Source organism: Ambystoma mexicanum, chromosome 5q (genome assembly GCF_040938575.1).
Source record: "Ambystoma mexicanum isolate Mex_15411 chromosome 5q, UKY_AmexF1_1, whole genome shotgun sequence".
Classification (NCBI taxonomy): domain Eukaryota; kingdom Metazoa; phylum Chordata; class Amphibia; order Caudata; family Ambystomatidae; genus Ambystoma; species Ambystoma mexicanum.
Genome location: NC_090933.1, coordinates 1,266,305,844 through 1,266,327,995, shown reverse-complemented (window position 1 = coordinate 1,266,327,995; position 22,152 = coordinate 1,266,305,844). Strand labels below are relative to the sequence as shown.

Genomic DNA, 22,152 nt, shown 5'->3' with positions numbered 1-22,152 from the left:
CAGGAATAAAACCTCACCCAGAGCTGAGGGTACCCACAGAAGGCCAGATCCTGCAAGAGGGGAAGGGGGCGGCAAGAGCACGCAACCAGGAGACACAGGGCAGCAGGAGCATGCAAGCAGGACACACAGGAGCTCCCAACCAAGGCAGCATCCCATCCACGATCAGGAGGAATTGCGATGCACCTGTTGGAGCTCTTGTGCTCCTTTTTGACTTGACTGGGCCTCAAACCGAGACTCTGGGGCGGCTGTTTTTGTTGATGTGGGCAACGGTCCACACCTTGTGCATGTCTACATGGCATCGGAACCATGGTGGCCGCCTAGTACGGGGACCACTGCACAGTCACACGCTGAACGCATGGGGACCCGGTTCCCCAACAGCGAGTGGGCCCGCCACGAAGGAAAGGCATGGCGCGGCAGGTGAGACGGCACTGTGTCAATATCATACATTTTGTTATGTTCTATTCCCCAATGCCATTGGTGTGGCCTCAAAGTGCTGTGGGTGAACGGCCTTTGGGGACCGAGGTCCGGGATGTGAGATATGAAGGAGGTTTCTAGAATGTGTGTCTGCATTTCTAGCCAACTCAAAGGTAGGTAGGGGTGGCTAAGTCCCTCAGAACGACCCATGGGGATCTGGATAGTGGATGTGTGCTGTGATAGGAGAGTAAGCGAGTCAAGAAGACTGGTTATGTGTAAAGCTGGACCACATTTTTCATGGGACTCGGCTGCATTCTAATGGCAAGCTGATGTGGGTTGTCAAGTAGAGTAGTGGTTATTGCAGATGAGTGTTGGTGGGTGGCCGTGCCCCGGGAGGGATGCATAATGAACAAATGAGTCAAAGGCATTCTCAGCATCAAGGGCCACCACCTGCCTGGATCTGTGCCTTCCAGTAGGCTGTTCGCTAGTCTCCCCTTGTTCTTGGCATTGGGTCTTTTTCTTACCTTCCTTTCCTCTCTCTTCTTCCCACCCATGATGCCTCTTCTCTTTTGTTTCATTCACACTCTCTCTATGTCTCCTTTCTTTCTTCTTCCCAATCCCTCTGCCTATCACCACTTCTGTCCCTCGTATACCTCTTACCATCTTTCCTTTCTTACCCCTTGTCCTCTCTCAGTCCATCCTTTCCCTATTCCCTCCTCGCCATTCTCCTACCCATCTCCTTGCACTCTCTCCCTCCTATATTCTCTCTTACTGTCTCTATCCGGTTATGTGATATTGGCAGTTTCCGGAGAGGTAGTAGCCAATCAGGAAACGAGGAACGCAGTGCATATCTGCCAGTATAAGTACACATGGCGGATCGAGGAGAGCGCACTTCAGGAGATGAAACGTATCTTTTTATATTTTCCGCCACCAGTTCGCTCGCTGCTCATCATCGCATACCAGGAAGTGAACCTGTCTTGTCCCAGCCAATCAAATGAATGGCCCGGGAAAAACAGGAAGTCAGGCGGACAACCTCCTGTACGAGTTGTCATCACGTCAGGAGTGTGTTTTATTTTGTACTTTTATTTGAAAAGAATTAAATCCTTCCGGTTGTGTAGCCGGTGTGGTTCGTGGTCGGCCCCAGCTTTGGGCCGGCACAGACTGGAAAGAAGGGTTAAGCCAAAGCCCCAGTTCTGACCCTGGACTCCCAATCCCCTCCTGGCTCACCCAACTCTAATGAGGCGATTAAATGTGTCTTTATTTTTTTAGGGAAATCTAAATGTATGGTTGCCCTCGCGCCGATTTCCCGAACAAAACAAAATGACCACTTCGGATGTTTGCCCTGGATGCTAATTGCTAATAGCATTAAGCCCCGCGTTTGGGGACGGGTTTGGCCAGTAATGGCCATTTTCCCTGCCCGAGGGCTTTGCTGCACTTGAGCTGATAAAGGCCTGGTCTTGTATACTATCACTGGTCAAATACACCTCTGAATGCGTGGCTTGACTCTATATTTTATGATCGTTTTCTTGTAAAACACAATCCTCTTTCTGACCTTTCTTGCCCTCCTTTTGCCTGTCTCCTTGCACCTGTTTTCTCCCAATTCCTTCCACCCTCACTTCTCTCTCTCTCTTTCTGTCTTTCTTCTCTCACTCTCTTTACACCCCACCGCTTGCCCTTCTCCACCTCTCGCACCCCACGTCCATCCTCTCCTGTTTGACATCAAGGGCCCTCTCAGCTTCTCTCAGCGCGTCTGTGATATGTGTCATTAAATCCTAAAGCACCCCCCCCCCCCCCGGGAATCACTGGCATTATTGAGGAGCTGCGGATTTCTTGGTTTCGCAGCTGAGCTGCAGATCTGCTGTGTCGTTCTGTGATTCTTGGCCAACCTCTTACCTCACTTGATATTTTTAGAGTGTGCTGAAAATGGGAAATTAAGCATGAGATGGAAGAAAGCTCTGCACAGGCGGGAACAGGGCAAGCGGCTGTGCCAGCATGCAGCCATGATTGCCTGCCAACCTCCTGCTGGGCTCCCTGCTGCTCCAACACTGAACTCCCCCACAGATCTTCAAATATACACTATCCTAGCCGCAAACAAGGAACGGGCCTGGAGCTTGCAGGGACCACAAGAACACCACCAATCCGCAGCGTCTTTGATCTTTAGTCATTCCAGTGCCATCAAGCGTTACTCTATGCCTCTCATTACACCTCTCTCCTGGTCTGCCATGCTCTCCTCTCCTCTCAGCTGGAGCTCCGGGGCTCCCCGGCTAAGCCTCAGCCTGCACTGCAAGTCTCCTTCTCTGTCATCCGACCGATGAAGCGAATGTCAGTAGCTGCTTTTGCCGTCTCTTTCATTTCCCCTCCCACCCCTGCTATTGACTCGCACACTGACTCCGCACTTGCTAACCTCCACCTCTCCCAACACCCTTGAGACTCTTGCCCCTGCCATGAGGACCTGCATGAAGCCTGCCTCCAAGTGCAATAGTTGGTATGATTCTGACCTGTCCTCGCTGAAACCAAGTGCATAGTTTCTGAACAGAAGTGGCTGGCTTCGAGCACATCCTCTAACAACCTGGCATGTCGCCTGCTCCAAAGGCAATACAGACTCTCCATCTGCTCCAAGAAGCGGGCTGATATCAACAACATGGCTGAACTTTTCAAAATCTATAAGGAACTTGCCAATCTTACTGCAGTCTCCACTTCTCCTCTTCCTTCCCAGGCCCTCTGCACGGCTTTGGCCTCCCACTTCAGAACCAAAACTTAGGTCATCCTGTCCTCACTGTCCTCTAGCCCTCTCCCACCTCCACCTATTCACAGGCCTCCATTGGCTCCCCTCTCTCCTTCCCTCCTACTAACACCGGATGAGGTCACCAAGAAAGTCTTCTCTATGAAAGTCTGCTCCAAAAAGGTGCTTTCCTGCTCCTCTACAACTATCAAGGGCAGCTTTGCCTCCCTCTCTCCCTCCTTGGTTGAGTTCTGCAACCACTCCTTTGCCACTGTCTCCTTCTCACTACCTCTTGAGCACTCCCTTGTCCACCCCCTCCTAAAAAGGCCATCTGCGGACCCTTCCTGCTTGGCTACCTACCCCCTTCTTGGGCAAACTCTTAGAGAAGCTGGTCATCTCCCAACTTATCCATCACACTGAATTTGTTGGCTGTCCCATGACCACCAGTCTGGCTTCATAGCAGCCAGAAGCATGGAAATTGCTCTCCCGAACACACTTAAAGACTTGCTCTGAAACCTCGACTCCAACTCTCATTCTGTTCTCATCCCATTACTCAGTTAATCATGCCACCCTCATAAATCGGCTCCACGATACCCTAAGCATTACGGACCGGGCACTGGATTGGTTAACCTCTTTCCTTTCTGAACGGCCCTCCTAGGTTCAAATGGACCCTTTTCTCTTCTCCACCTCAATCTCTACTTGCAGCGTCCCTTGGGGAGCGATCCTCTCGACATGCCTTTTCAACATCTACCTTACCACTATTGCTCACTTGAACTCCACCTTCTCTCCTCATTTCCGGTGTTATGCTGATGACACACAGCTCTCCTTTAAGCTTCCCCCCACTACCTCCTTTCCTTCCTGTCTCATTCCTGATTGGGACTCCTGCCCCCTCCTTCCCTCCTACTCTCTGGCCGCCCTTCTGGGGACCCCTTCCCTCACCCTCGTGTGAGGTAAGAAACCAGGGTGTCATCTTCGACTCCTCTCTCTCCTTCTTACCTCATATCGCTGACCTTGCTAAGAAGGCTCACTTTCAGCTGCACCTCCTCAGAGGCATTCTCCCTTTCCTCACCTTCCCCCAGAAACACAACGTCTCCAGAGCTCTGGTCCTCACCAGGCTGGACTACTGCAACAACCTTTTCCTCAATCTGCCTCTCTCCTCCCTCTGCCCTCTTCAACTAATCCAGAATAGAACTGCAAGACTTATCCTTGGCCTCAAGCCCAGGGACCGCATCTCTCCAGCCCTAAACTCTCTACACTGGCTCCCGGTGGCTGCTGCATCATCCACAAGACCTTTGGGGTCTGGGAGCTTGCTAAATCCAAGAGTCCTTCGGTCCTCTAGCTCCAACTGTCTGCAGATCAGATGTTTCTCCAAGCAGAGAGTGGGGGTAGATCCCTCTCTTCGGCAGGAGCCTCCCTCTAGAACGGCCTCCCTGCCCCCCTCAGACCTGAGCCGGATCTCCTTAAGTTCCGGAAACTTATCAAGACTTTCCATTTCTCCTCCTCCTTCTCTATGCCCTTCCCTTGCTAATGTATTCCTGCCACTGCGACTGGGCACCTGGTGCCTTATGAGTCTTAAAGGGACCAGGCCCTTCTTGACCAGTTTACCCCAGAACCTCTATAACCAGCACTTGCCTTCGGGCACCCTCTCCCTGACTAGCCACTGTTTGGTCCAACCCGTCCTCACACTATTGACCCTTAGTCCTTGTACTTGCCATCCTGTGCTCCCCTTAGCACTTGCCTAGCCCCTGGGGCCCCTCTCTCTTGCAATTCACCTCCTACCCATACCCCTCCCCTTATCCCACCCCTTCCTCCCTGACCTGCTCCCGCACTTCTTGTCACTGGACTTGAACAATCCGAATGTCACAAGGCCAAGTAGAACTGTTATTGATGTTTTCTCCTCTGCCCCCTCACCCTTTTGCCTTGTGGCACCTGGAAACACTGTTTGCTGTATAGGCTCCATACAAATGCTCAATAAATAAATAAATAAATAAATAACATGAGTAGCGCGGCTGAATAAACAAAACTCAAAACGGTCACTCCTTTTTCAGGGATACAATTATGCAAAAAATGTATGCCTGCGCTATATGGTACAAGACATAATGGGGCTCATTTTCTAAGTCCATGTAAATTGCACAGTTGTGCCGCGATGAGCCCTCGGAAACCTCCCATCCTCCTGGCGATCATCTTCAAGCTGATACCCCTTTTTTAATTAAAACATACTTTTTTTTCTAAATCCCATTCCCCAGCAACAACTGTTGCATAGACAAAACAAGTTTTCCGCAAACAATTAAGCCAGGGGTGTTTTAACATGTTTCTAGTTTTACCCACCTCAGGCATAATGACCTAGTAGGATGGCCGTCCAAGGTATGGGAATGAAATGGGGAACCAAATACGGATATATTGGTGATGTCCATAGAAAGGCCTTCCATTTCAGTTCGCTGTCTTAAAAAAGAACCGGCAAAGGTTTTAAAAAAAAATTCAGACCATCATTCTTGTCATATAATTTTAATGGCCTCAGGGGGGCTATCCCAGGCGGCAATGGGCAGCTACCGGCGCATCGCACGACTGAAAATGCCTTGGGCTACATATCAAAGCGCTATCTTCACTTTGGGATCACTGACCGTGGTCGTGCATGCAACCGGATCATCAAAATGAATTACCACAAAGTCCAAGCTTAGCAACCTGAAACATTTATCGCCATCATAATGGGTGTTAGCCAAAAGTTGAGACCAAAGCTGACCAGGCACCCATCTGGAAATCAGTTTGGGAACCAATATAAGTACATTGTCTGCAAGTACCAAACTATAACAAGGGCAATACAATGACCTGTCCTACATATCCAATACACAGCCTTTTTGTAGCCAACCTTGAGGATAGACCACATGAAGAATGGGTTCAGACATTGAGAATTTCTAAATGACTCCTACCTAGGCATTACACTGATAAAGTCTGTCTATCTGCAATTGCCTCGATGAAGCTCACCTAGCAGGAAAGATGTGCCAGCTATGGCGTTTTAGAATGTCTTTGAATGTTTTGCAGGTTTTCAAACATTATGAATGTATGATGAACGCCTGGAGACTGCCCTTCGGTGGTAGCGGTGCGTTGTATAAATCAACATAGCACAACATAAGATATGGGTTTTAAAATGATGTACTGGGAACTTTTGTGTTTTGTCTTTGACACCCTATTTGTAGTCAATACACAAGGAGCAAAGACAGAAATTGAGTAAATGGTTTCCTTCAGGCCTGAGCAAATAATGAAGAATTGTGATGAGCCACCAAATATCAACTGGTAGGGTCGCTTTTCTTTCTCGACTTAAGTGTAGGGGCTGGTGGTGGCTGGGCGAGATGAACCAGGGAGTGGTTTGAGGTGCCAGAGTAGAGGCGGCACAAGGGGGGACTGCGGTGCAGTGAGAAATGGCAGGGGAGAGGCAATCAGCTCTCTCTGAATGTTGCCTTCAATGGCGAATTTGGCCCGCCATGCAAGGGATCTGATTGGTTGGCTTCCTGTGTTAATAATGTCACCTATCCATTCCTTTGTCAGTTACAGTTTTTATATCCATCGCAAGACCCATTTTGCACACCATGTCAATGCCACTGAACGTCAGGTGGCTGAATGCAAAAGGATGGTAAGGGGTGGCAACTGATCCCTGTTTCTCTTTTTTCTTTGTAAACTGTGATTGAAAAAAACATTTTGTGTATTCAGAGTTTACTCTTGGGAAAATGATCTTTTCCAGGTTTGAGGATGACACGGTCAAAGGGGGCACCTGCTATATCTAGGCCAGGCAGAGGTTGCTCAGCGAGACACTCACTGAGCTTGGAGACGCCTGATTTGTAGTATATACTACTTTGAAGTTAGGTTATTGATAATCAATAGTATTGTATCCTTTCAATAAAACTAATGAGGTTAGAAGTAATCATCACAATTGTCCAAACTTGCAGGTAATCAAAATTATTTTATTCAAGATTCATCAGCAGAGGCCCAGGCCGATGCATTTCGGTCTCTCTGTCCTTCTTCAGGGCCGACTCTAAAAGATATTAACAGACATGAGGTTACTAGAACCTCTACTCCTCTTAATCTCAATATTGTATTTCACAAGAAAAAGAATTTAACATTTATTTTAAACAAAACATACCTGTCAGATAATCAACAATACTGCAAGTATTGTATAGTCCACTTTCCTCATGGCAGTATTTATACTGCTTAATCAAGCTTCCTTGCATGCGGACTGTGTACTACAAGCACAACAAAAATGGCATTTCTATAGTGATCACCTTTAAGCATGTTGATTCTAGCAGTGTTATGTCCAGCAAACATCTAGTTCACATAGTGTATCTGTTACCTTGCTCTTTATCCGCACATCATTTCAAGTGTTTCGATTTGGGAAGTCCAGGTAGGTTGAAATGATGGCTGAGGGATTGGTTGCCTAAACTATCCAATGTGCCTACTGAGAGTAGGATATACCAGGCTCTAGAATGTGTTTACTGTTAAAGCATCAATACTAAATACTCCCTCTTGGAGAACTAGTAAAACAAATGCTCTACAGCGTTTTTTCTTTTAGAGGCGCTTATCTTGTGTAAGCATTCATCAGTGTTCAGACTTGTGTTAAGGAGCTGCTGCGGTATGTTGAAACTGAGGGAATACACTTTCACCCTGTCAACGAAAACCTGTGTCAGTGGATATCTTACTTGAGGGATGTCAATTGCTATGCGTTTCTCAGTGTAGGAATGGCACTTACTTTCTGACTTGGAGCTTCATTCCGAATATATAGGGTCCAGCGGCGTCAATGCGTCAACAGCAACGAGTGTTGCCCATGACAACAGGACGCCAGTACCTTCAATTATCTTTTCTACTGTCACGTCATTGTGCCAATGCGCAATGGCGTGCGGTCATTGCTGCAAGGTCAGACGGGAAATGTAGTGAAAATCTGGTCGGCAAGCTGGGAGCCATTAAAGTAAATATGGGAGGCTTTGCAGTGATGCAATGCCTCGTTCAGAGTGAGTGTGTGCTTAGGTGTATCCAAATGCTGGTAAAAGTTATTCTGACCACCAACGGTTGGAGAATGTAATAAATCTGCTACTGGACGACCAGACCGGGACGCATACACTGATGTAATGGCTAATTGTTAAGTATACGTTCAGTGGACCTAATCAAAGAAGATAGGAAAAAGCTATTACAAATTGTTTAGATCTTGCCGATAGTGAGAATACCCATAGGTTATCTGTAATGTTTGTTCCAAAAAATCTGTGGCGTCAAGAGGTGGTCAATGCTGGGCATAATCCGTTTGTGGCAAAAGTCACTAGTATGATGTGACTTATGCCAAGAGGAAGTGCTGGAGACAGCAGTAGGAGTGAGGAATATAGTTGATTCTAATGCAACTCATGTTGTTGCATGGAGATTGGTCGCTGTGCTAATGCTGGCCTGCACAAGTAATGATCGGATCTATAGTAGTATTTGAAAAAGAAGATTAATTTAAAATTGGAGGTGATGAGGCAGTTGTTAATGCACAGTAATTTGTAGCTGGGACACGTGCAAACTCATGTTTGCCTGCTAAAGTGGTGGTTTTGTTCACCACTTGTCACTTGGATAGACTGTTTTCATGCATGTGGCGAGCTCTGTGTATATCTTTACTTGTTAATTGTCACAAAAAACAGTATAGATCAAGTTCTTTGTTAAGACCCGCTGGAGAGACAGTGTCTAATCTGTCGATCCAGAAGGCCTCTCTTTGTTCAAGTTTCTTTGTAAAATTTGTCTGGAGGTCTCTGGTCCTGATTGCTTCTAGTTTCTGGAACCAAATTTGTACAAGCTGATGTTTGTGCTCATGGAAATTTTTTGCAACCGGTGAATGCTGGTTGTTAGTCCTTATATTCAATTTGTGCTTGTTTCATCGTATGTGAGCTTTCAGACTGGTTTGCCCTACGTACGTTAAACCACACGGGCACTTGATGGCAAAGATAACATTTTGAGTTTCATGGGTGGTGTAGTCTTTCAATTTTACTTTCTCTCCGGTTCTGGAGTGGGTGATGACACTACCCTTGGCTACATTATTGTAATTATTGCATGCAAGACATGGATACGTTCCAGGATGTTTGCTGAGTTGTTTTCTTGCTGTGTTAGATTGGGTTTTCACAAGTAGATCTTTCAGATTGTGGACCTCCTCTTTAATGCAAAAATTGGTTTTGCTACACATTGGTTCTGTAATTTACTCTCTGTTATCACACAAGAGTAACAGCCAATGTTTCAATATTGATCTTTTGACCTTGGTAAACTATATGCTGTATTTACTTACAAATACCAATGGAGCTTCGGTATCTGTATTCTGTTGTGTAGGTATTAGGAGAGCACTCCGCTCCTTGAGGTCCACCTTAGTCATTGCTTCTGATAGTTCTGCCTCATGGTATCCTCTCGTCTGGAATTTATTTAGCTTTTTTTCTGACCCCATTTCCCAGCTGCTAGTGCTATTGACAATGCGTTTCACTCTGAGGAGTTGGCTGGATGGAAGACTCTTAAGTGTGGAAGGAGGATGAAAGCTCAATCTCTGTAGAAGATTATTTCTATCGGTGGGTTTGTGGTAGATATTTGTTTCAAAACCTGTTATTTTTGGTGTGATCTGTACGTCCAGAAAATGTAACCCAGGATCCCCAATCTAAAATGTAAATTGGATTCTTGCATCAATCAAATTGAGATATGTTAAGAAAGAAGCCAAAGTTTCTGCTGTGTCATTCCATTTGAGGAAAATATTGTCGATATAGTGTCCCCAATGTTTAATGTATTTATGCCATACCGGGTGATGGAGGATGTGATCTTATTCGAATTTGAGCATAAATGCATTGGCATATGTGGGGGCCATGGCAGTACCACTGGTTTGCAGATATAATGTCTTTTCAAATTTGAAGTATGAATTTTGAGCGATCAGTTCTAGCATGATCATTATAAACTCTTTGGACGCCTCAACTTTCTCTTCTCTTAGCAAAATCCACTCCACAGCTTGCTGGTCCAGATTGTGTGGTATTGATTTATACATGCTGCATGCATCAATAGTTACCAAGATATCGCTTTGCTTGATTTCAATACCATGCAGACTATTAAGGAAGTCAGTTGTATCTTTAATGTAGGAAGGACATTTCTGGATGATCGGTTGAAGAATCTTATCTGTATATGTTCCCAGAGGCTGTTGATGTCCATTAGTTGCTGACACAATAGGTCTTCCTGGTGGTTTCTGTAATGTTTCATGTATTTTTGGTAACAAATAAAAGTGAGGAAACTGCTGTATCTAACCATTGGGCTTCTTTCCCCATCTTCTGCAGGGATCAAAAGCGACCCCCAAAGAGGGCAAGAAGAGGAAGCTTGGCAAGCCGCTGTGTGAAGACAAATGGGAGGAGCTGACAGAGCTGGACAGTAAGAATGTCCCCCCACCCCACCTTTTTCCATCCCCCCTCCCAAGCTTGGTCTCAAGGGTCTCAAGTGTACCACATCATGCACTTGCACTAGGAGAAATGCCGTCATGCCTAGTATGCTAGTGTTTCTGTTTAGATCATTCAGAATCTTCAAGGCCTAAGAAGGATTACTGTATTCCCCTGGCTGCTTCCCGCCTTGAAGCACTTTGAAGCACTCCACCTGTGTGTACGCGCTATTTAAATAAACAATAAATAAAATAAATAAATTCAGGCGCCTTCCTTCTTTTAGGCATCGTTGCTTCGTATAGGTTTTCAGTGTGTGAATCCAGGACTTTGGGCAAAGGGCACATCATGGGCACGGAACACTGTCCTCTTTATTAGGAATGTAACAGTTGCACCATGACCATTGGGGCTATCAACACACTGCCAACCACAGTGCCCCAACATCTGCATGCCCACGAGAGTGCTCCCCGTGTTGCCCACCCATTCCCGACTCCTTCTATACTGTTGTCGGGGGGGCTGACTAGGCTGCTGGTTTTATTGATATAGACATCAAGTCATTACTTGGCCCTCTGCTTCCTTGTTCCATTACTTACTTAAATAATGTGAGCAATCACCTCTGCCAGGCAACCTCCTGTGCCACCATCAGAAAAACAAGCTCTGGCAAAGCCAACCAACAGGTTTGGCTTTTGTGTAGGCATGGGATAGGCATTCTCCAGGCACTGCCATGTCTTGTCATGTTATTGGCATTGGGTCCACGGACGTCTGTCGTTGTCATGGTCTGCAGGCGCTCACGCGGATCTGAAAAAAAAAACTGGTGGTGGGGCTCTTAGGCGGGCAGAGGGGCAAAGATAAGGAGTTGTGAATGTAGAACCATGAGTGTTCAGTGCCTGTGTTCTCTTTGTGGATAGTGGTTGGTATACTGGAGGTGCTTGGTTCCAGTTGGGAGACTTTGAGTGTCCGACTTAAGATGCTTTGGACAGTGGCCGATGTTTGCCACCTAAATCAAAGGATGTGGAATTGGGAATTTGTGGTGTGGTTTTGAGTGGCCGTTTCCGTTGGCGGGGTTTTTCAGCATGTGATGAGTGAGGGAGTTTCTGCATGAGGTTGGTAGTGGGTTGTGTTCTTCTGGGTGGTTTGCAAATGTATTTTGAGGAGTTAAGATCTTCCCCGCTGGCCTTCATCTTTGCTTTGGTTTTCAGTTGTTTGTCAAAAGTATTGGTTGTTGGGACTGATGGATTGTGCCAGTATGGTATGCTGATGAAAGAGGTGTTTCTGGGAAGTGCCTCTTCCTGGTGGGGTTTATGCTTGTTGCATGGATGCCAGGTTGTACTTTGGGTTTTTGCAGGTTGGCTCCTTGTTCAATGTTTGTTTCTTGTGCTCACTCTGTTAGGACCATGGTCCTCTAATTGTGAACTTGTACAGCAAAGTGCTGTAGTTATGTTTATTTAGCTCAGTTGTGAGTTTCCTCTAACCTGGTGTATTAAAAAGTCATGCCTTTAAAGGTACCATATCATTTAATCGCGGGATGTTTTTTCGCTGGGTTTTTTACTGCAGATTGTTTTGAAAAAAATGTGGGGGGTAACCTCTGCCAGCACCCATCCCCTTACATTTGTTAGCTATTCTCGAACAACACACCCCATTTATATATTTTTCTAACCCCCCTAAAAATTTGATGAGTTTTTTCTGTTAGATAATCTGCTGTAAAAACCCCTGCGTAAAACTATCCCGCAATGAAAGGACGTCATACCACCTTTAACATCTTTCTGAATGCTAGGTGGCCTTCTGTTATCTGGATTTCTTTAGGGATGAAGTTCAACATTTTTGCTTTGAGGGTGGAGAAAGTTACACCTCTGTTTTTGTTCATCTTGTAGTATTTGGATTCTATTAGCATGTCGCTGCTTGATCCGAGGACCCTTCATGGTTGGCAGGAGGTGAGTGTGGATCGAAGGAATTCCGTGCATGCACAGAGTTCTCTGCTCAATGGACACTCGATCCTTCTCCGCACCGGTAGTCGGCGGAGGCTTCTCAGGACTGGGGTGATGTCTTACCACAGTGGTTTGGATACACCGTCATTTCTTGGTTAGATAGCCTGACATGCCTGGACATCGGCTGCTTGTGTTGTCAATTCTTGAGCGTAGCAGCGAGATGATGCTGAGTGTCCAGTGTGCCAAAACAGATACCTTGGTGATTGTTGTTTAGGCATCATATATGTTCCTAGGTATTTCAGACTTAACAAGAGAGAGGATGTGAATGAGACGTGCCTAGTGGCAATGTTGGCTCACTCCGTGGCAGTTGGGCTAGGTTTAGGGTTTAGCTGGGGATCCAGGGTTTACAGATTTTCACTGGGTATTGCATGTTGTGCTAAGCCCTACTGATGGCTGTTGGCTTTGTTGGAATGGTGGCGATGAGTGACAGTCTTTACATAACGGAACTTGTTGATATGCATGTATCTCCCTATTGGCTAGAAGACACATGTACCATGTCTTTCTGTACCCCCCTGAGAAGAAGAAACTGGCGCTGGGTAGTAAGTGGCAGAGTACCTGCTCATCTGGTCCTTGGGTACCTTCTAAAAACACCTGGGTAGTGCAGAAAGCCCCAAATCCTATGCTTAAGCTACCAGACAGGCCAGTGCATACTGGCCGTATAATGGACAGTTGGCCTCCTAGAGTGTTGTCCTTAATGTTGCATGTCTCATTTGACCTAGCTAGCCTGCAATGCATTATTTTGCACCCATACCTCTAATTTAATTATCTCATACTGCATTGCACTAGCTTATTTACTAATTCACTGCATACAAGTGCAACACTCATTCTTTCTTCGCCACTAGGAGGTATGGCTCGGGCTGGGGGACATCCGTTTGTCAAACATTTCTGTCTACCCAGCATTTGTTCTGCACTCAGCCAATTCCTGCCTCTTACACCCTCTTCAGCAGGCTCTGCTTCATCAGCACCCACTCGGCTATCCGCAGGGGGCATCCAACATGATTATCTGTTATGTAGCCCCCCAAAAACCCCTAGGAGCTCTCGAGCACACCTCTAAGCCAAATAGGACTTAACGTAATACCACACCACACTAGTAATGGCCTCGGTAAAGTTCTGCCGGCCAGTAAGGGAAGCCTTCATCCATTCTTTTGATTACATTTGTCGTCCGGTCAAAGCACTGAAAACTATCCATTCATCCCAATGATCACGAAACTAAGCCCATTTTTACAGCTCTCACTCAGAATGGTAATTCCTTTCAGAGAATGGGTCATGGAGTACTCACTTTCATAGTGCTTAGAAGCAGGAAAAGACCCTAATCAAATGACGCACCAGACTAATCCCTGGTTTTATTGCATTGATTTGCATGTCGCATATTGTATGTTTGTATGTATGACTAATGCCAGTTATCAGGCCTTTGCATACGATGTAGGTACGGTCATTGTCAGGTAGGGCTTAACAAGTGGACATGCATTGGAAGCTACCTTTGACTTATCTCGGGAGGATAGCTCAGGGGCAACGTGCTCGCCTTGGAAGCAAGACGACTCGGAGCAACACAGGTTCAATCCCCGGGTCCGCACTTAGAAACCTCTGGGTATTAAGCGTGTTATAAATAACCTATCACATCATATCTCATTATTGGGCATGTGATTGCATGTTATTCATTGTGCACACGTTCTTCATGTAAAGTATAGCAGAGCCCTCAACTGTAGACAGTTTCCATTGGGGTAGAAAGACTGATTTATACCTGCAGCGCTGCTATGCTCTAAAATTCGATCCAGCTGTCACATTGCCACTGACATAGCAATCCATCCTGCGCCTAAACGCTCTTCATAATATAGCATTACAGTATCAGTACACTAGTCATCTCTGCTAATAATTGACCAGTCGCTGAAATTATGAATATGATTTTCGATACAATATGGTGCTCTTTTTATTTAATGTCTGTCCAGACTACAGTCTGCTGAGACCATTCAAAAACTACAGTGGCAGAATGCTATACAAATATCAAGTTACATAACATAACATAGTTGCAACACCTGTGCCCGTACATTTTTATTGGTCTCATGAATGTGGCCATGTAGTGGTGAAAGGCTTGATCCTTGCGGTACGCTGCATTTGATGGTTTGCGCTCTTGAGGTAGAGAGGTGGTGCAGAGGTCATTTCGGGTTTTGTCCATGAGGAAAGATTGTACCTATTGCAGTGCAGTGTCGCTAATGTGTGATTCTTGAAGTCTCTTGATTAAGGCTGTGCGGTTGCTGGTGTTGCAGGCTGCCATCATGTCCAGGAGTGTGATGTCATCCCAGCTGGAGAGGAATGCTGATTCGGTTCCTCTCACAGGTCAAATCCTCCTTGAGACTGGTCCAGTACTTATTTGCCATTTATCCTTCGTTCTCCCAGAAATCAGATTTAGACGAAAATATACATCTGAGCCCTTGCATACTTCTGCTAGATAAGTAAAGAAAGGCACTATATGGGTCAAGCCACGTGTCTTTGGCAGTCCTTCTCCCAACATCATTGAAATTCCAATGGTCAATGGCCCTGTCACGTGTGTGCATTTCTACAGTTCCAAGTCATTTCGCCGACAGGTATTGACTGCCTTTTTTACGTGGACACTATTGCGAAAAAAGTAATTGAATATAATTTTTTTTTGGGTCCTCCCTCCCCCACCAATTTTTAACTATTCCCAACGCCCCCAACCCCTTATCTGCCCTTTCCCACCCCCCCTCCCCCCAAAACTTCAATGACGTTTTCGTACTTTTGTTCTCGTTAAAAAGGCAGTCCTAAAAATGCCTGTCGATGAAACGGCAGTATACCCATTTCTGCATACAGTGGTTCTAAATGATCGAGTTTACATGTTGGATAGAGTCAAAGGAATTGTATAAACACAAACAGTAACCACGGTCCCGGCTGAGCAGTAATGTTATTCTTAGGTAGGCCACACTATGGATTTAGAAGCATTGGGGATTATTCATGTGACTCGTTTAGAGATGAATTGAGAGCTGCATTCTATATGATATACATAACAGGAATTCAGTTATGTAAATATAGATTAAAGGCTTAGATTGTGAGAACAGGATATTGACCACAGACTTGGCCTGTTCATTTTCTGACACATTATATTAGAGGTTGGAATTTAATTACAGGGGTTCCTTACGCAGGGAGGGGGGTAGGGTTTGGAATGGATTCTTACTCAATTGAAACTATGAGGACCATTGCGGCCTGGCTTGATAGTACCAGGAAGTGTTTTACCGTTGTCTTGTTGCTGTCCCTTGTACGTTTGCCTGTGTTTTTGTGTAGTGAGTCAGGCGAAGTGAGTGGATTTTTCATGATGGCAACTCAGGGCAAGCACAGTTTGAAAGTGATTTCCGGGAATGTGAATGGGCTCAATGATTTGAATCAACGCAAACGGGTACTCGATCATTTGGACAGACTGAAGGTGGACGTGGCCCTTCTACAAGAGACATTTTTGACGGACACAAATGTGGATCTAATGAGGAGGGGTTGGGCGGGCTCAGTGTTTTCATCTTGTTACTGTTCGAATTCAATAGGGGTTTGTATCTTGTTAAGGAGAGGCGTGCCCGTGACCGTTCTTATGAGGAAAAAGGATGATGAGGGCCAGATTGTGTACGTATCGATCAAAGTACAAGATTCTGTTATTGGGATATGTAACATCTAAGCTCCAAATGGGCGGGACGGTTCATTCTTCAGGTCTCTCGCCCAGTTTCTTCAGGGACTTGGTCAGGTTGATTTGATTCTGGGCGGAGACTTTAATGAAACATTGGACCCATACGTGGATTGAATTGGGAGGCGTTGCAAGTTATAAGAGCGGAAATCATGTGCCCTTGCATGCTTTGGTTGATGAGTTCGGATTTGTGGATGTGTGGAGGTTTGCCAACCCCACTGTTAAAAATGATACATACCACTCTGGATGCCGTAATGTTTTCTCAAGAATTGATATATGATATGATATGATAGGTTATTTATAACACGCTTAATACCCAGAGGTTTCTAGGTGCGGACCCGGGGATCGAACCAGTGGTGCTACGCATCGCCTTGCTTCCAAGGTGAGCACGTTACCCCGGAGCTATCCTCCCGAGACTGGTATGTTAATGATTGCAGGCCAATGTACACAGATGTCTAACATACAGTTATGGATGCTCCACTAGTCTTAGATCATGCGCCCGATTGGATAGAGATGTCATTATCTTTCATAATGCCAAAATCACATTACTGGAAAATGAATACTGCATTGTTGAATGATAATGCACTGGTGGAAAGATTCTGAAGGAGGCTGAATTCTTTATATCTGTGAATTGGTCTCCGGATGTATGTGTGATATCGACCTGGGACGCATTTAAATGTTATATGCTTGGCTTGTTGATAGGTCTATCCAGCAAAAGAAGTAAAATGTTGGTGTATGAGTTGAAGACCCGGCAAGCTGACATTCTAAAGCTGGAGAGGAAGTATATGTCAAATCCAACAGTAGAAGCCAGGGAGGCGCTAACCCATAGAAAATATCAGCTGAACAAACTATTGTCAGAAAGGGCAGCAAAGCTTCTTTTTCGAACCCGATGTAATTACTATGAGGGTGGCACCAGATGTGACAGACAGCTGGCGCACCACTGAAGGTCACCAAAGCAGATGGAACAATAAATGCAATACATCAATCCTCAGGAGGGATAACATGCGACCCGGCCAAGATTAACAAAGAAGTCCGTGACTTCTACTCAAGGGTATATACCTCTGGCGAACTACAAGCCAACGAAAGCTTAAGGGACTAACTAGATGGCTGTGGCTTGAATAAATTACCTGCCAGCGTGAAAGCATCCTTGGACCGGGCTCTGTTGGTGGAAGAATTGATGGGGGCCACATCTCATTTAAATGATGGGAGTGCCCTGTTCCAGATGGGCTACCTACAGAGTTTTACCAAATCATGCAGAGAGTCGTTTTTGAGCTTCTACTTGAAGTATTCATCGAGTCTAGGTGGAGAGGTGTATTGCCAGCAAAGACAAGACACGCATGAATTTCGTTTCTGCTTAAGAACGGGACAACTCCAACTTCAGTAGGGAATTATAGGCCAATCAGTCTAATCAATACTGACTATAAGATCCTGGCCAAAGCTCTCTCCTTGAGAACATCTTGAAACATCTTATCAATCCAAACCAATTGAGCTTCGTGAAAGGCAAGGAGCCGTTCCACTAAAATGCAGAAATGAATACTAACACTGCAGGAATGCAATAAGTTGGACTCAGGAGTGGCTGTGTTTTCGTTGGACGCCGAGAAGGCATTTGACAGAATTGAGTTGAGTTTCCTGTTTGCACTTCTGAAGAATTATGGATTTGGTTCAGATATCGTGGCATGGATATTGTTACTCTATTCGAAGCCAACGCCGGCTGTGAATGCTAACGGATGGTCATCCGAGCCGCTTGGACTTGGCCATGGAACAAGACAAGGTTGTCCACTGTTGCCTCTGCTTTTCGTTTTGGCGATGGAGCCACTGGCGGAGAGGATCAGGTGCGATGATGACATAGAAGGAGTGCAGTATGGAGATATGTTGCAGAAGGTATGGTTATGTGTGAATGACATGCTGTTGGTGCTACAGATCCAGGACACCTCACTGTTGGCTCTGATGCAGCATATAGACGATTTTAAGTCTTTATTCAGGATACAAACTAAATTGAGCAAATCTGAAGTAATGCCGGCTTCATCAACCTTTATTAGCGCAGATATCACGAGGCTTGGATTTTGATGGTGTCCAGAACAAATGCAATACATGGGTGTCTGGTTTACGATTGAAGTCAGTTGCAAGGTGGATGTTAACATGATGTGTACAACTTCGAAGCTGAAGATGGAGCTGGCAAGATGGTCCAACTTAAAGTTATCGCTATGGGGGAAGGTTAGCGCCACTGAAATGTCGTCTGCAACCCGCATAAATTATGTAATGAGAATGTTACCTCTACGGATCAAAAAGAAAGATTTCAAGGAGATCAACAGCATGCTGCAAACCTTCTTGAGGTAAAACAAACAGCGACAACTTAAATTTTGGAAGTTACAACTTCCCTGCGAGAGGGGGTGGGGGTCTAGGGATTTCCAGATTTTACATTATATCATCTATCATTTTCTACCATCCACCTGATACCGTTCCTGGAGAATTCCCCTGACGAGTGGACGAGGGTGGAGACTGATCTGAACACGTCACTTTCACCTGAGGCACTGTTGACATCCATGAATATGAAGGGTCATTCAGCATCAGCGGCGATAGATTTGTTGAGGAGTACGTGGTGGAAATTGGAGGAGATAACTGGGGGACGGGACACTGTTCCGGCAATGTCATTGGTTTGGTTAAAACGTTGTGTAAAGATTGATGGGAAACCGCTTTTCTGGCCGTACTGGTTCTTAAGTGGGGTACAGTGGATCAGAGACCTGATCAAGGATAATAGGTGGCTGTCATTCCACAATTTGGTTACCACGAAGGGGCTTCAAGGATGCACATACAGCGAATATTGAAAATTAAGGCTGGCAATGAGAGGGCTGAAAGTAACTGATGCTAATGTACTTAGGAGACATCTATTGACACTAAAAGCAAAGGGTCACTGTGCACAAAATATGTGTACATTTCTGACGAGCTTCAGGGGGCTGAATGAACAACTTCTTAGAGCCTAGTCTGATTGTCTGGGCTCAGAGGTGTCGGCTGGGTGATGGGAAAAGATATGTGGAAATGTTGCCTTGACATCGCTGAATCTAGGGGAAAGAGCCCACCAGGTCAAAATACTGAATAGTGTATACTGCAATCCAGTCAAAATGTTCAAGAGAGGTTTGAGTGATGCCGATGTTTGTTGGGGCTCAGTGGCGTTACACAAAATTTGGAGAGCCCCCTGCGAGCCAATCTGAGCCCCCCAACTCAGCAACAAATCACAGGTTGCGCCACATTCTCGGCCAAACTCGATTACCCCGCTTGTGCAATACGCACAAACGTGCTGCTGCAGGGGTATGCGTACACTGCACTAGGAGAAAGATATGTGTTTTAAGGCATTATACAGCACACTTTCTGAGACAAATTGGCTAAAAGGCCAGGGCGTTTGCAATTGTTTTGTAGAGTAACACAATCCTAAAAATGCAATACATGCAAGTCACCAAAAGTGCACAGGTATATTAATGTTTTAATAAATATAATGCTTTGCTATTAAAAATGCCATGCCGCAATGAAACCATGTCCAATTGGCTGCACAATGTAGACCAGTCTAGACACGTAATAACATGTTACAGTAAAGCATGCCAGGCCACATTTAGACATACATACACTTGTTGAATCAAAATGCCAGTCGAAGCAATAACACTTAACATTGTTATTACATCACAGATGCCCAGAAAAATATGCAATGCTGCATTAAGAAATGGCTAGACTGGCAGCACGCAAATGCCAGCCTAGCCAGGTAATTAAACTTAGCAGGACTGCTTCATCAGAGACGCCCAGTTAAAGAAAAGTGAGTTCAAACAAAGAAATTACCAGACTGTCTCCACCAAAATGCCTCTCTAGCCACTAATACCACATAGCAAGCCTGCTTAGCCTGGACATGGATGACCATTACGATTTATCACAGAATCCTCATCCCACCCCAGCCCCCACCCTCCAACACATACCCTCTCCCAACCCCCAAAATCAGCTTCTGAGCCCAGAATTACCTCCACATCCCTTTTCCTTGTCCCGGTGCTTACGTATGAGGCTCCTTGCCTCATAGGTAAGTACTGGGATGAGGAAGAGTGGGACTAGAAGTAATGAAGATTACAGGTAAATAAGCCAGGCATTACCTCCATGTCCTTCTGTCTCATCCCAGTACTTGTGTATGAGTCAAAGGTCAAAGTGCCTCATACACAAGTACTGGGATGAGGAAGAATAGGGCTATGAGTAATGAAAATTACCAATAAGTAACCAAGGGATTAAACACAAGTAGTGGCACAACACCATTGAGCTGGCTTGGCACTAGCCCTCCCCTGATTTGCCCACCCCCATTGACATTTTGAGCTATGTTGACTCGACCTGGCTGACCCACAGAGCCATTGTCGGACAGAACAGGACACCTATGTTAAACAGCACCTGGGTTTCGCTGTTAACAAAGGCCCAGCAATTACTAACTTAAAGCATTTCACTGTTAGTAGCTGCATTCAAATGCATAATTCTTTAGGCAATTGAAATCTTGATGTGGGTTTAGTACTTGTATGCCAGGAAAGTGATTGGAAGGGTAGAGAGGGGACAGGAGACCGCTTATTCTCAAAGCAGTCCATAAGTGGGTGCTTTCAGACTTAAATGAGAGTTAACTGCTTGTAACATTGAAGCTGCACTAGAATAGCCTTATTAGAATGCATAAAGAAGTTAGATGCCCCACACCAATAAGTTTTCCCCTCCCCCACCGCCCGTGAAGCTAGCACCTCTTCCAACACTTGAAATGTTAGCACCCTTCTGCCCCCGAAATGTAGGCTTTGTTGCGCCCCTGAACACAAGCACACACACCATTCAACATACACATACATGCACACCCAGCCACCCATACATTTAATTGTGCACCCTTTCAACATACACTCACACAGGCAGCCACCTATACATTTAAGTGTGCTACCTTTCACCATACAGTAACACAGTGAGCCACCTATACAGTTAATTGTGCACCCTTTCACCATACAGGCACACCCAGGCAGCTCCCATACATTTAAGTGTGCCCCCTTTCACCATACACTCACACACGCACACGGCATGGGCTTGAGGGGATCCCTATTACTTCAAAAAGAAATGGTTTCTTTTTGAAGTCACTCAGACTTCATAAAGAAATTATTTCCGGTAAGGATCAAACCATAATGGAAATCATTTCTTTATGAAGGCAGAATGACAAAAAAAATAATGTTTTTTTTGCTTATATTTTTTAGCCGAAGGGGGCCCCTCCCTGGACATGTGGTGGTGACCCTCCCCACGCACCGCAGGGGGTGCAGGCCCCCCTTTAAGCCAGTGTTGGGGCTGTGGTCACATGGAAAGATCATTTGAACCTATAATCAGGCATTGTTCAAAGGTGAGGTCATTTTGGTTGGAAGTCACAAGAATAATGAAGCAAGTTTTGGGAACGGATATGGATCTTCACTTTCAGACTGTAATATTGGGGGGGAGGGAATTGACTATTCGAAGATTTGAGCGACCCACAAAGGTGCTGGTTTTTAGAGCGGCCCTTTCTGCAAAAAAAGATTATTCTGAGCGATTGGAAAGTGTCACAATGCCAAGCAGGTCCGCTTGGACTGGTGATTTATACAGAATGTCTCAAATGGAGCGGATCATTTTAAACAAATGGAAGAAACTGAGATTGCATGAGGAAATATGGGGAAGGTTGTTGCAGCTAATGTAAATAGGGGACCTGCCCGGCCCATGGTTATGAGCTGCTCTAATAAAAATGTGAATATAAATAGAAAAGGAGACTGGTCCAGTAATCCGTCTAGTTCCACAGGGTCGAGGATTTATTTTTGAATGTGGCATTCCAGGATTTGGTATGGGTTGGATAGGTTGGATAAGGGCCTGTAGTGGGTGTGTCATCTGCTCTTCCTATGGTATTATTAAAGAGAGGTCTCACACAGGCGGCTTTTCAACTTTTCGGGT

The 22,152-nt window shown here is 45.5% G+C and overlaps 1 protein-coding gene across 1 annotated transcript in view; it reads left to right on the top strand.

Moving 5' to 3' along the window:
* KIFC2 (kinesin family member C2) overlaps positions 1-22,152 on the top strand; it is a 336,639-nt gene that overhangs the window by 135,576 nt on the left and 178,911 nt on the right. Inside the window, exon 2 of the mRNA XM_069621788.1 lies at positions 10,444-10,534. Within this exon, the coding sequence (XP_069477889.1) occupies positions 10,444-10,534 (91 nt within the window). The remainder of the gene's footprint in view (positions 1-10,443; positions 10,535-22,152) is intronic.